The 13,676-nt window shown below is 52.1% G+C and overlaps 1 protein-coding gene across 1 annotated transcript in view; it reads left to right on the top strand.

Annotated features, from left to right (window-relative positions):
- Positions 1-6,191, top strand: part of PHF2 (PHD finger protein 2) — a gene marked incomplete at its 5' end in the record, with an annotated part of 49,781 nt that extends 43,590 nt beyond the window's left edge. The window contains 4 exons of the mRNA XM_023516257.1: positions 1,629-1,724; positions 2,289-2,398; positions 3,197-3,575; positions 4,208-6,191. Coding sequence (XP_023372025.1) covers positions 1,629-1,724; positions 2,289-2,398; positions 3,197-3,575; positions 4,208-4,296 — 674 coding nt within the window. The remainder of the gene's footprint in view (positions 1-1,628; positions 1,725-2,288; positions 2,399-3,196; positions 3,576-4,207) is intronic.
- Between the last annotated feature and the right edge of the window lie 7,485 nt (positions 6,192-13,676).

Genomic DNA, 13,676 nt, shown 5'->3' with positions numbered 1-13,676 from the left:
CCCTGGAACTGAGCAGGATTGAGGTCCCAGGGCCTCTCTCAGGGTGTAGGGTTATAGTCCCTGAGAGCTCAGCCTAGGGTCCTGGGATTTGGGCCCTGTTTTGATTTGAGCTCTAATTCACAGACTATAAAACCCACCCTTTAAAACCATGCAGGTTAGTAGTCTCTAGTGTTTTGAGAGGTACATGTAACTATAGCAACAGTTTGAGAACATTTCATCCCCTCAAGAGGATACCCTGTCCCATTAACTACCCTTGATTACCACATTTCTGCTTTCTCTGTGGATTTACAGTTTATTCTGAACTTCCATGTACTTATACAGTATGTGTCCTGTGACTGGCTTATGTCACTTGACATAGGGTTCTCAAGGTTCATCTATGCTGTTGGAAATGTCAGAGTGTCTTTCCTGATTAAAGCTGAGCACTGCCTCATTGTGTGGTTGGACCAGGTATTGCTTGTCCATCCATCCCACTATGAGTTCTGGGCTTTTTCTATCTTTTGGCACCTGTGATTGGCTGTGGACCCCTGCTTTTACCCTGCTTGACTGTATTCTTAGGAGGGCAGTGGCTTGATGAGAACCTGCCGTGCTGGTTTCCACACAGCTGCCCCCTCTTGCACTCACAGGGCTTTGAGATATCACATCACCCTGTCTGTCTTTGTGTAAGATGGAGAGACCAAGGCCCAGTGTGGCCTGTGGCTGGCACCTGAGGTCAGGCAGTGAGGTAGGCACCTGGCTGTGGCTCTGGCCTCTACCCTGGACACAGTCCTCACCCCCTACCAAAGTTGGCTACTCTGGCTTGGGGCCAGGCCTGGAGGATCTGCTCTTGGCCAAATCAAAAAGGTGTCTAGAGATTGAGAGCCTGCTTCCAAGTCTTTGCCCCGCCTGACCCCCGGAAGCATTCCCTGCTCCATAGTGTGCACAGGGCCCCTGTTCCCAGGGCCAGCACACATCAGCTCACTCGGTCCGGACCCTTTTTCAGCATCGTTCTCATGGTCATAGCTGGAGGCTGGCTGTGACTTGGAGAGCTACGGGTTTATGCTACTGTCTCCCAGAGACCCTCCTGTGAGTGAGGCTGACTCTGCCTCACATCTGGTGGACAGATTTGGGCTTCTTAGCCAGGCCTGCCCTGGTTTGACAAACTGACTGACAGAAAAGTGAACTCCCGTTTTCTGGGCTCTTCCTGGATGTGGAGTGCTCCGCCCCTCTTGCCTCCTCCAGAATCCTGGGGGTTCCTTTGACATGTTGAAAGACCTGGCTTAAGGAAGGTTACTGGCAAATCACTGTGTTGGGGCAGCTCCCCACCAGCCCCCAGTCCTGCTGTATAAGGCCTCTCCACCTTCAAGCTTGGCCAGCTCCACAGATAGTTATTGTCTCCTCTGATAACATCGGTAGGCTAAAGCAAACGAGGCTGGCTGGGCAGATGTGGGCACCCTCTTGACTGGAAAGTCCCTAAACCTCTGGATGATTTCCAGGTGCCTATATCCATATGTGGGGCATCCTCACTGCTGGCAGTTCCATTGCACTTGACAATGGTCTGAGGAGAGGCCCTGGGATGGCCAGTCACACCTGTGGCCCTCAGGCCTTGCCCAGTAGCTCAGCAGGCCTTGCCTTCCTTTTGCCTCCCTTAGTTTATCCTTCTCTGGAGTCAGATGAAGACAACCCTGTTTTCAAGTCTCGGTCAAAGAAGAGGAAAGGCTCGGATGATGCTCCCTACAGCCCAACAGGTAGTGCTGGGGCAGGGGTCCCCCTGTGCTTGGCATGGACAGCTGTGACCTCCTCTGCTATTCCTCCTCTGCTATGCCCTGATGGTGTGGGCTCATCTCTGTGCCTAGCCTGTTGTGATGGTTGGGCAGCTTGTTCTGCTGGGGATGGACAGCTGCCTGCTAAAGTGTGACTAGGCTCTGCTGTGTTTCTTGGGATCTCAGAGCCCAGATGTTCTTCTCCACAGTCCCCACTCAGAAGCCTTCACCCCTCACCCTCTGGGGCCAGACCCTCTACTCCAGTTTTTCCTTTAATAAACAGCTCTGTGAGAGTCACCTTTGTCAAGTTGCCACTGTCTGTCCTACTGGGCCTCCTGGGCTCTGTCCTGTGGACTCTCTGATGTGCCATTGTCCCCTTTGGGTGGGACAGCTGCCCCTGCTCTGATGTGGTATCACATTCAGGGAGCCTGAATGCTCAGGCCCACCTGGCCAAGGGGTCAGGCTGGGGTGGGGAAGGAGGCCCCGTCAAGAGAGGGGTGGATAGGCTATGGCTGGCACCTTGAGGGGTCTGGTCCTTTTCTTCTGCAGCAAGGGTTGGCCCATCAGTGCCAAGACAAGACAGACCTGTGCGTGAGGGTACCCGAGTGGCCTCCATTGAGACTGGTCTGGCAGCTGCTGCAGCCAAGCTGTCCCAGCAGGTAAGGAAGGGCTGAGGGAGGTGGGCACTGCAGCCGGGCTCCCATTACTCCCACCTGGTCTCTATTACCCCACACCTATGCACAGACCACCCCTATGGGCTAGGGGTTGTCATAGGCTTAGGGACATTTGATTATAAAGTGCCCCATTCCGCCTGTTCCCAAATTCCCTGTGGGTGGGGAACAGGGGAGCTGGGAATTATGAGCCCTTGACACCAGACTGTCCCCTTCTGTGGAAGATGGGCTGCTCTCTGAGGAGGTCCTTATACATCTGTACACCCTCCCAAAAGAGAGCAGCTTGGGAGCTCTCTCTTCTTTGCCTGGAAATGCTGTATTTCCAGGTCTTCACTATTGGGAGATGGGGTGCTCCATCTTACATGCTCCTTTCTCCCAGTCTTAGTTGCTACCTTTCAGGAGGGTTCTGGAGCCTCAGGTATCCCCTGAAGCAGGCATGACACCATCTGGATGTCTGAGGGAGTTAATAGCAGAAAAGTGAATATCCCACGACTGAGATACCTGTTGCAGCTCAGAGTGTGTAATAAGGGTGGAGTTGCCAGTCCTCCAGGCCCAGCTGCTGGGTAAACTCATACTGAGCTGGCTGCCAACCTGCCCTGGTGCCTTGTACCCCACCAGTCCCTGTGTCTAAAGTTGGCCCAGGTTCATTCTTCAAACTCCCTACTGCCACCACTGTGCTGATGCTTGGGTGTTCACAGAAGGCTGTATGGGCTGCTATGACATCCTGAGTGGGCCATGTGTTTGAGGCTGCCTTGCAGATAATGTGCCTGTGTACTTTGTTCAAAGGAGGAGCAGAAAAGTAGGAAAAAAAAGAGCACCAAGAGGAAGCTGAATCCAAACACCACCTCCCCCTCTGCCTCTGCCTCTGCGGGTACCACTTCAGTCTCCACCACGCCAGCCTCCACCACACCGGCTTCTACCACCCCTGCCTCCACCACACCGGCCTCCACCAGCACGGCCAGCAGCCAAGCCTCACAGGAAGGTAGCTCACCTGAGCCCCCACCCGAGTCTCACAGCAGCAGCCTGGCTGACCACGAGTATACAGCAGCTGGCACCTTCACTGGGGCTCAAGCCGGCCGTGCCTCCCAGCCCATGGCCCCTGGGGTCTTTCTCACACAGAGGCGGCCCTCTGCATCATCCCCTAACAGCAACAGCGCTGCCAAAGGTACAGTGCCTGCCAGAGGAGCCTGCCACAACTCACCCCTGCCTAACTCCCTGTGCATCCCACACAGCCCTAGCTTCACAGACTCAGCCCCATGGTAGAGAATGGCACAACTGTGGGGAGGCTCTGGGCCATAGGATGGTAGGTGGCTTTGGTCCTGATTAGTTACTTCTCAATATTAGTGTGTCCCACAGCACAGGCATGAACATTTTCATCCTACTGGCTCAGTGCATGTGCTCAGGCTGTACTGTGCCTGTGCGCTGGCCATAGGACCACCAGGCTGTGGAGACCAGAGGGTTGTAGCACAGTTGCTGGTGATTGTTTTCCAGTGTCCTCATTGCCAGAGGGTGGGGGCCAGGCATTCTCACATTCCCCTCGTAATACCATCCCAAGCTTGTGTCTGCCTTACCCAACATGGCCCCTCAAGGATGCAGTCTCTGAGCTGAACACTTTGTCAGTGATATAGGACTCTGAGGAGTGCTGAGCCCCAGAGCTCAAGACTCTTAGTCTATTCTACATATGGGGGCTTCAAGCTGCCCGCTCAGTGTCAGCAGGACCCCCGCAATCCCTGCATATTGCTCCCCTTGCCATCTCACTCACCTTTGTTTTCTGTCTCTCCTCCCCTATTCCCTTAGGAAAACGTACAAAAAAGGGCATGGCCACTGCCAAGCAGAGGCTTGGGAAAATTTTGAAAATTCATCGGAATGGGAAACTGCTCCTTTAAAGTTTGGAAAGCCAGGAATCTTCTGCTCCGCTCAGGACCCCACCGGAGCCCCGCGAAAACATCCACCTCCTCAGGAGGGTGGCTGAGCTGCCTCACCCAAGGAGGGCCTTGCCTCATCCCAGCCACTACTCCCCCCAAACGAGCGTCTGTCCCTTGAGCAGGCGGAGCGAGCCAAGTGTGGCTGTCCCTCGTTTTGAATATGGACATCCTTTTTCAAGTTGCTAAGAGTGACCAGTCCCTGAAAAGTGGCCCTGCCAGTTTGAGGATTATTCATTCCACTTTCAGGACAGCCTTCAGGCACCCCTGAGCGTGGGTGTGATGGCAGGGCATCTGCAGCTCTGCTGAGAGCACGAGTCCTTCGAGGAAGGCAGAGTGAGCCAATGCTCACCAGCCCCAGAGTCTGAGCTGGCCGTAGGCTGGTAGCCTCCAGAGGCTTAAAAAAAGGCAAAGAACACAGAGGAGGAACAAGCGGAATGTTTATGTACCCCCCTTCTCATCCTGAGCAATTCTCAGACAAATCCAGAGAGCACTCAGTTGGCAAGGAAGGATTCTGCCCCAAGCTCCCTGGTTGGAAGGTGGCAGGAGGATGGTGGGTGTCTCACCCTGAATGCCCAGGGGCATTTCTTGGGGGTGGCTAAGACTGGCAGCCAGGCCAGTGTGTTGGCAGGGGAGCCATTGTGGGGCCCTTGGGGAAGGGCAAGGGCTCAGCCACGTCTTGGGGCCAGGTGCCCAGGCTAAGCCACGTGGAGGGGTCTGGACTAGCCCTGCCGGCTATACTCAGAGAAGCACTTCTCAGCCAAGGCACCCCTGCCCTAGCACTGGCAGGGCAGGAATGGTGGCCAAGTGGCCTGAGGACACGTGGACGGACACTTCTCCGTTCTCCCGTGTCAGTGTGTGGTGTCACTTGCATGGGTCGTACCTGGATGGAGTGTCCACCATCGACACAGAGGGGCTGGATTTGTTTCTCAGGCAATCCTGTATTTTAATTTTAGATGTATTTCCTGAAGCATATTTTTCATAGAATGTAGCATGTAAATAGCTTTTTAAATAACTTCTTTTTTATAAGAGTAAAAGTATCTTTAGGAATTTCTTTCTATAGAGTTCTTCATTAACATTTATACGAGTTTTTTGCTGAGTCTGATGGACAGTTGGGTTCTGATGCTTTTTCCTTTTCCTTCTTTCCTTTTGTTATTATTTTTTTTTCTTTTAGGGACTAAGGTATTGCCTGAAAAACAAGTGATGTCTGTGCAGCCTTATACTCTGTCTTTACAGAAGCAAATAGTACACAAAAGATCTATTTCAGACACATTTTGAAGATGAATCTTCAACTTTAATACCAGCTCTTTGTTTTCCTTCTTGTATGATGAGGGGATTGGGGGATACAGTTATTTTACTAGCACCTTGTGAAGTGTTTCCGTGTTTTGTGATGCTGTAATTTATTAATGTTTGTAGCTTTTTATATTTGTACATTTCTTATGAGCTTTGTTTATATACCCATTACCTGGATGTTTTGTCCATGAGGAGAGGCAGCTTGGTGGAGGCCTTATCCACTCCCACTTGTCCTGGTAGGAGGGACATAGTCCCAAGGGCCTGAGGCTGGGAGCGGGGAGCCTCACGGGGCCCCAGGCTCGTTCAGAACTGGTGTTTTTAAAGTTTCCTTTATCCTGTCCTTGTTGAACATTTATATGATCTAACCTGGACATCAAGCTGTACTCTCTCTCTCTCTTTTTAATTTTATTATTATTTGGCAACATGTACATTTCTAACAAAGTTTATTGTGGCTATTAAAGTGTTTTATTTCCCAATTCATATTACTCTTGTATTGAGTCCATGAGGTCTAAGGCAACTTAGATCAAAGTTTTAAAAAAGTAAAATATTTCAGGTTTTGTACAGAACAATGTCTGTGTCATTTCTGTCCCAATTGCGGTCATCGGCCCCACCAGGGAGGGCAGGAAGGATAGTCAGGCTTCCAGTGTTTTTCATGGAAAGCCTTAGATTGCACCCCAGCATCACAGAGTCCTAGGCTGGCCAGCAGGAGAGGACAGAGGAGACCCTCAGGGACTATAGGCTGGCAGCCTTTGAGACCCTGGCTCTGCCAGTCCCAGCCATGAGGGTATTCCCAGGAGACCTCTAGATCTTCCTGAGGGCCTCAGAGGTGTGTAGCCTGGCTCAGTGTAGCGAACACACACATACCCGAATGTGGGCTAGACACCAGGAGCACTTAAGCTTGCACATACTTCCATCTAAATTTGACATTATTCACATTAAACAGAAATAGCCCTCGTCCCCAACAGATGCGCTCAAATGATGGAAGGAAAGAGAAGGGTGCCAACTGCAGGGCAGGGTGACCATTTATGGTGTGTGGCAGGCAGGGCTGCTAGGACACAGGTGAGAGGCCCAGTTCTTGGTGGGGGGTACTCAAATAGTGAACAATGGCTGAAACACCTCCAAAAATAACCTCAGCTTGTTTGAGTGGTACAGGCTGGTGTGAGAATCAAGGATTAAGATGAATGCTGGACAGGCCTCTGCAGTGGGAAATGGCCTAGGAGTGGCTCCATCCTTGCCCTAGGATGGGAGCTGGCTATGGGAAGGGCACCAATTTCCAGATAAGCAGGAGACTGGGCAATTTGATCTAGGCCACCTGAGGTTGCCTAGCTGTGGGACCAGACCTGCCTGTTCCACCCTCAGCAAGCCTGGAAGCAGATTCTCAAGGGAGACCCTGAGTAGAGAGCCCTGAGGTGCTGGACTTCTGACCATATAACAGAGGAGTGGGTGCTGTTATCAACTGTATGTTTGTGGTAATTCATTTGTCATGCAGCATAGAAAGCTAATAGAGCGTGTGACCTTGAACCAGTCCTTTCCTTGAACTATAGTATTCCAGAGTCCCTGCTGGACCATCCAGAAATGCCCCACCCCAAAAGCGTGACAGCTGAGCCCTCAGGAGGGTCCCCTCCAGGACATTCAGGCTGCAAGGTGAGGGTCCCAGTGCTGCCACCAAGTGGTGCTTTGGGCTGTCCAAGCTGCTAGGCATCTCTCAGGGGTTGAGCCCTGGACTCTCCCAATCTGAGCCACTTCACCAGACCCCAGCAAGAGCTGGGGGGCCTCTGCATACCCTGAGACTGCTTGGACAGCTGACTTGTTCCTGCTTACATACAGCTGGAGACCACCCTGGTATTCCCCTAGGAGTCCCCACATCTTCTACCTCAGAACCACTGAGAAAAAGTGTTCATGCTGCTCCAGGCCCAGGCTCTGAAGCCTCCACCATACTTGGGCTGGCTGAGCCCCTGAGACCAGCATCTTGATAGTGGAGCTATTTGAGTGCTGGTTGGGTCCACCTTCATCCCAGCATCTCTTTCAGGAGTGGGAGCTGAGAGTCCAGGCTCTAGGAAGAGCTTACAGATTACCTAGCATCTCCTAGAGCCCAGGCTCCATCCTGTGCTGCTTTGTGACTGTCTGGAGTCCCAGCCCCCGCAGTGTGCCAGGCAGGCTGTTGTGGAAGTGGTGATATAAGGATCCTGCCTGTGGAAGTTGCTGCACAGACCTGGATGTGAGTTTGGGGGTATACACCTGCAGCTAGGGAGGCAAGAGGCCCACTGTGACCCTGGCTATGGCCTTCCTGGCTTTAATGCTCTTCCTGGGTGACAGTGCTGGCAGCCTGATGATAGTGAACGTGGGAGGGCAAGGTCCACAGCACAGGTGAATTAAAGGAGTCTCTGCTTTGACTGCCAGGTGTCCATCCTCAGGAGCACCACCATCCTACTGGGGCAGCACTGGGGGGCTCAGAAGTCAGGGCCTGGGAAGAAAGCCAGCTCTAAGCAGCAGATGGCTGGCTCATGAAGCCTCTGAGACTTGGGGGTATTTTTCCCTACAGCCTACCCTGCTCAGTCTGCCTGAGCATGGCCAGTGCCCAGCACTGCAAGCATGCATAAACAAAGTACCTCTAACTCGGCTTTCCAAAGCTCAACTGGATTTCATGGTTGTTTCATGAGTGCCTCCTGTGTGCCCAGCACTTTGTGGAGAACGCTCTCCAGCTTCACTGAGGCTGACAACAGCCAAAGATGGAGGCATCACTGGCCCATTTTACCTGAGTCCCTCAAAGCTTGGAGGAGCCCCAGCTGCTCACAAGCAAAGCTGGACCCCAGACTGTTACCACTGCCTTTAGAACCAGAGGGCAGGAGTGGAGGAGACAAGCCCCCTGAGGCAAAGGGCGGGGGTGGGGGGGCCTCCTTAGCACTGACCACAGGAAATGAAGATGTTTCTAGCAACATGTACAGAGAGCTGAGGCAGGCAGGCAGACCTTTGGGTGGGCTGAATCAAGAGGAGGGGCTGGAGACTCAGAGCAGAGCCGTGGGGCCATCCATACAGTGGGGAATGTAGCAGGCCTTGGAGGCCCCTGCACTTTGTGAACTGATGGAAGGGGCTCTTTCTCTCTGGGATTGAAGCCTGCTGGATGGGCCAGATGAAAATAGCTCCTCCTGCCGCCTGCTGTGGGCCCATCATCTCCATGCCTGGTGGGGAGATCAGTAACGCTAATGCTGGCAACTCAGTCTATTCTTCAGGAGCTCACCTGTCTAAGTGTCCAGGTCCTTCACTCAAAGCCAGTTCCTGAACCCAGAGTTGGCAAAAATAGGTTCCACTTTCAAGCCTGTGGGGCATTGCCTTGAATAACCACCAGGGGGCAGGGCAGGGCTAGGAAAAAGGTGGATAGTTGTGGGAGGTTATTTAGCACCTAGTGCTAGGCCTGCTGGGACACAAGGGCTTATGGCTGGAATGACAGTTACAAAGGGCAAAATGAAATACAATTATATGCATACTGTGAGTGCTAGGAATGAGATAGTAAACATAAGATTGGTTTAGTCATTAAGTATTGCCATACCAGACTCATGGCATAAACATATCTGGTTTATGTTTCACAATTGCCCTTTGAGGGGGATCTTGTGACATCTTCATTTTACTGATGGGGAAACTGAGGCAGAGTCACACAGTTGGTAGAGCAGGGATTTAAGTGCAAGTGGGTCATGTCTGGGGCCTTTGGACTTATGTGAAGGAGCTGCAAGGGAGACCCTTTTGCAGTTGGTGGCCCGGAGGGCACCTCACAAGGCCTACAGGGTATGAAGCTGGGCTGGGCAGGGCAAGAGGTAAAGGGGATGCAGATATGTGGGCTCTGAGGTGGGTATAGCATGCCCTCTCTGAGGATGAGAGGCCGAGACCAGTGGAGGGCATCAAGGTTGGGCAGGGTGGCACTCAGAGCTTATCTAAGTGGCATCTTCACCATCTCCTTTGCCAGCTCTTTTCCCTGTCACGAGACTCATGCCCTTTCCCTGGACCTCAGAGAGCCCCAACACCCTCTATCTTCCTTTCCCCTAAACCCCTGATCCCTGCTTGTCCTCAAACTGGGTTCTGTGACTGCTCTTTGCATAACCCCGAACAAGGAGTCCATTGTGCAAATGGAAACAATATCAAGAGGCTGGAAGGAGGTGTAGGAGGGAGGGTTGAGAGTGCCCACTATCCAGAGTTAAGAAAAAAAAAGATATTGCTGATTTACAATCCATATTGTGTCCCCAGTCTTTATGAAAGGAAGTCTCCTTAAATAGTAATTTTTTTTTTTTTTTGAGACGGAGCCTCAAGCTATCCCCCTGGGTAGAGTGCCATGGCATCACGCTCACAGCAACCTCCAACTCCTGGGCTCAAGCGAGTCTCCTGCCTCAGCCTCCCAAGTAGCTGGGACCACAGGTGCCCGCCACAACGCCTGGCCATTTTTTGGTTGCAGCCATCATTGTTGTTTGGCGGGCCCGGGCTGGGGATTCGAACCTGCCACCTTAGGTGTATGTGGCTGGCGCCCTAGCCACTTGAGCCACAGGCGCAGAGCCTTAAATAGTAATTTTTAGTGATAACAGTGACATAAGCATTCAGATGGAAGGCATCAGACTCCAGTATCTGATGAGTCTTGTACAGTGACTATATGGCCCAAGTTCCTACAGTAGCAGGGCACATTTTGAGCTCTCACACAGCTGGCTCGCCATTTACCATGTTCCCTAAGCCTTGACCCATGGAGAGGACAGGGCTTGCTCTTAGGCTGGGCATACTTCAGCCAGTCTGGACTAGGAAGTCTCTCTGAGAAGGTGATCTTTGGGAATAGTCCTGCAAAGGCCCTGGGGCAGTAGTGAGCTTACTGAGAAACAGCCAGAAGGCAGTGAGTTAGGAAAAGGGGCTTGAGAGCTTGTCCCTTCAAACCCTTCATAGGCCCTCACCCAGCCTGGCTGTGTTTCACCTTGGGGGAAGGGAGCCTTGGCCTCCTCATCTTCAGAGTGGGGACATGGTCCCAAGCCCACTCAGAGGTGCTCCAGGGCCAACTCTGCCCTGAGCTCCCAGCCCACTGTGGGGCACTCCCTTACTCCTCCATACACCTGCTCAGAAGGCCTGGTTCCTTGTGTGACCTTGATCAGGTCATTTTTCCTCTCTGAGCCTCTTTTTCCATCTGCCAAGGATGCCTCCACCTGGAAGGGAAGAGGATGCCCCCTTGGGACCTGAGGCAGATGAGGGATGTCTCCACCCAGGCTCCTACCTGTGTGCTCTCAGCCTTGGAAAAAGCCACATATCTGCAATGGCCTGAATGGCTGCCTCAACAGACCAGGCCTACCCCGAGAGGCTTTGCAGTGGGAGGTGCCTGTGCAAGGCCAGGCTTGAACCCAGGCCTGTGTTCAGCTGTATCAATGCATAAACATTTACTTATTTTCAGTTTAGGGCTTCCTTCTACATTTTGGAGTAAATCCATTTTTTCCCACAACTTAAGAGTTTTTAGTCCCCAAATTCCTGGGGACAGAGGGACTGACTCTGCTGGGTGGGGTGCAGGGTGGGGTGACATGGGAGGGAGCTGAGGCCAGGCTGTCAAGCGGCTGACAAATAGCCTCCAGGAAAGCCCAGCCTCATCGGTCAGCCGCCTCTGACCAGGAGGCCTTTCCCAGGCTGTGTCCCACTGGCCACCTCATCCAAACAACCCCAGGGATGCCACCTCAGCAGAAAAATGATGCTGTTCCATTAACATCTGACACGGATTTGCAGGCCCCAAACAGATGAGGGAGCATGTAAACACCCGGCCCTTGCCGGCCCTCAAAGCAGGATCGTTGTAATTAATTGCTTGCCTGGCGGCTGGGCTGGGCCTTGGGCCCCATGGAGCAGCTCGTGTTATTTTAAAATCGGAATCCCTCCTCGACCCTGCAAACTGTCTTTAACAAACAGCGGATGTGCTGAATGTGCTGGGGCTTGTAGGAAAAAACGAGAAAGAAAGGGCACCCTCACTCTTCACCCTCATCCCCTTTCCCCCTCATGCTGATGCCAGGTGACCTGCTGCTTGCGCTGTCCTCCTGGTAGAATGGAGCCCCGTCCTTGTCCTGCTGAGGGGTTGTGAGAATTAGACCTGAGAGCCCAGCTCTTTGCCAGGATTCCACCTGTCACATTTGAGCATCCTACATTCCCTGACGTGTTCTCTGGGACAACTGTCTCTTCCCTAGCAGGCGGGGCGGGGGGGAGGATGCTGAGCTGCTGAGCGAGCAGCCTCAAGGGCACTGCCTTTCATCATTTCTACTCATTTTGGCTGATTTAATAAGTGCGTAAGGCCTCCTCGACACTGTGGCGTGCCTCTTTTTACTCTAAGGCTGGAGAATTTTTTCCATGTGTTGTCCAGAATCAAGAATACCGTGTGTACACCGATAATATGTTTTGTCTGCTGGTCACAGGGAAATCTTATATAAATGTGCAACAATTCACATATTTAGTAGAGTAAGGTTTGGTTTGGTCTGCTTCACTCCCAAGAATACATTTGTACTTCTTTGCTTCTTGGATTCCTTCCTTTTAGAATTTGCATGCCTTTGCCTCCAGGGAACTATGTAGGGGCTCAGGGGCTCTGCTACTAGGATTGGTGGCCCTAGTGAGCTATGATGTGGTAATGGTCATCTAGCCCCTCTGTGCCACCAGAATTACAGAGATAAACCACATTAGCTCAGTGCCAGGTTCACAGTTTTCACTGGAGTCATCATTGCTCAAAAAAGCCATGTCTTGCACCTTTAAATCCCGGAATAAACACAGTCCTATTTTCTTACTATTTACATTTAAAACCACTTAGCTGTGTTCCACTGGGTGGTACTCTAATTCTCGGTGCACTGGGAACCCCAGATAAACCCTCCTCTGGTATTTGTAGCACACAGATAGCACACAGAAATTTGTTTCCCTGTGGGTAGAATATTCACGGTGTGATGTCTGGACTCTGCACCCCACCCTTTCCAGGTTTCCAGGAACCTTGCTATATGTAATGTGTGCTTCTGTGAGGAGGTGGCACCGGTGGCTTGAGATAAATTAGAATGAGAAATTTCTGGGGAATTTTATTCTTTTGTGTTGATCTGTTTTATCTGTTCTCAGCTCAAAACTATACGATTTTCGTGACTATCACTTTATGATATGTGTCTAGTCTATTAAATCCTTTGTGTCCTCCTTAGATTGATGTGATGAGAATCTGTGAAGCAAGGGTGGAGGCCACTGGTGGGCCTCAGGCTGTACCCACAATCCAAGCTCAGAGAGGAGGAATACCCTCTCCTCTTTAAGCCCTCCCTCCCTGACTAAACAGAGATTCTCTGGGCTTAGCTCTCCAGGCAGCCTCCCAGGACTCCCTCCACCATCCCTACCCTACATCACACTGAGTTCTTTCTTCATCAACCCAAAATTTAGCTATTCAGCTGACCATCTTCTCCAGTCACTTTCCAGCTTAATCACCTTCTGTGCCTAAATGTGTATGGGATTCTGATATTCTGGACCCTCCATTCTCTCATGCCTCAACTCCCACAGCCACAGCAGGGCATTCTTTGGGTGGTCAAACAGTTCTCCCCCAGCCCATGTCATCCCTGGGGACAGTCTCCATACTTGACCTTACACTGGCTGGTGTTGGGGCCAGAAGAGGGGGTGGTGAGCCTTAGTTGGGCCCCTGTCCTTGGGGGGGCCCTGTCCTTGTGACCACCCACCAGCTCATGCACAGGAAAAGTCATTAGTAGCTGGGGGTGGTGAGATAGCAAGGTGGACTGAATGGCCAGGGACTCTGAAGGAGAGAGAATTAGAAGGCAAAATGAGGAGGGGCTAGTGGGGACTTTGAGAAGAGGAGTTACCCAGATGGGGTCTCACAAGAAGAGACTATGGGCTCGGCGCCTATAGCTCAACTGGCTAAGGCGCCAGCCACCTACACCTAAGGTGGCGGTTCGAATCCCCAGCCCGGACCCGCCAAACAATAATGACGGCTGCAACCAAAAAATAGCAGGACGTTGTAGCAGGCGCCTGTAGTCCCAGCTACTTGGGAGGCAGAGGCAGGAGACTCGCTTGGGCCCAGGAGTTGGAGG

Source organism: Otolemur garnettii, unplaced genomic scaffold (assembly GCF_000181295.1).
Source record: "Otolemur garnettii isolate 467f Iridium unplaced genomic scaffold, OtoGar3 scaffold00088, whole genome shotgun sequence".
Classification (NCBI taxonomy): domain Eukaryota; kingdom Metazoa; phylum Chordata; class Mammalia; order Primates; family Galagidae; genus Otolemur; species Otolemur garnettii.
Note: the sequence above shows the minus strand (reverse complement) of the source record. Positions and strands in the feature narration are given on the sequence as shown.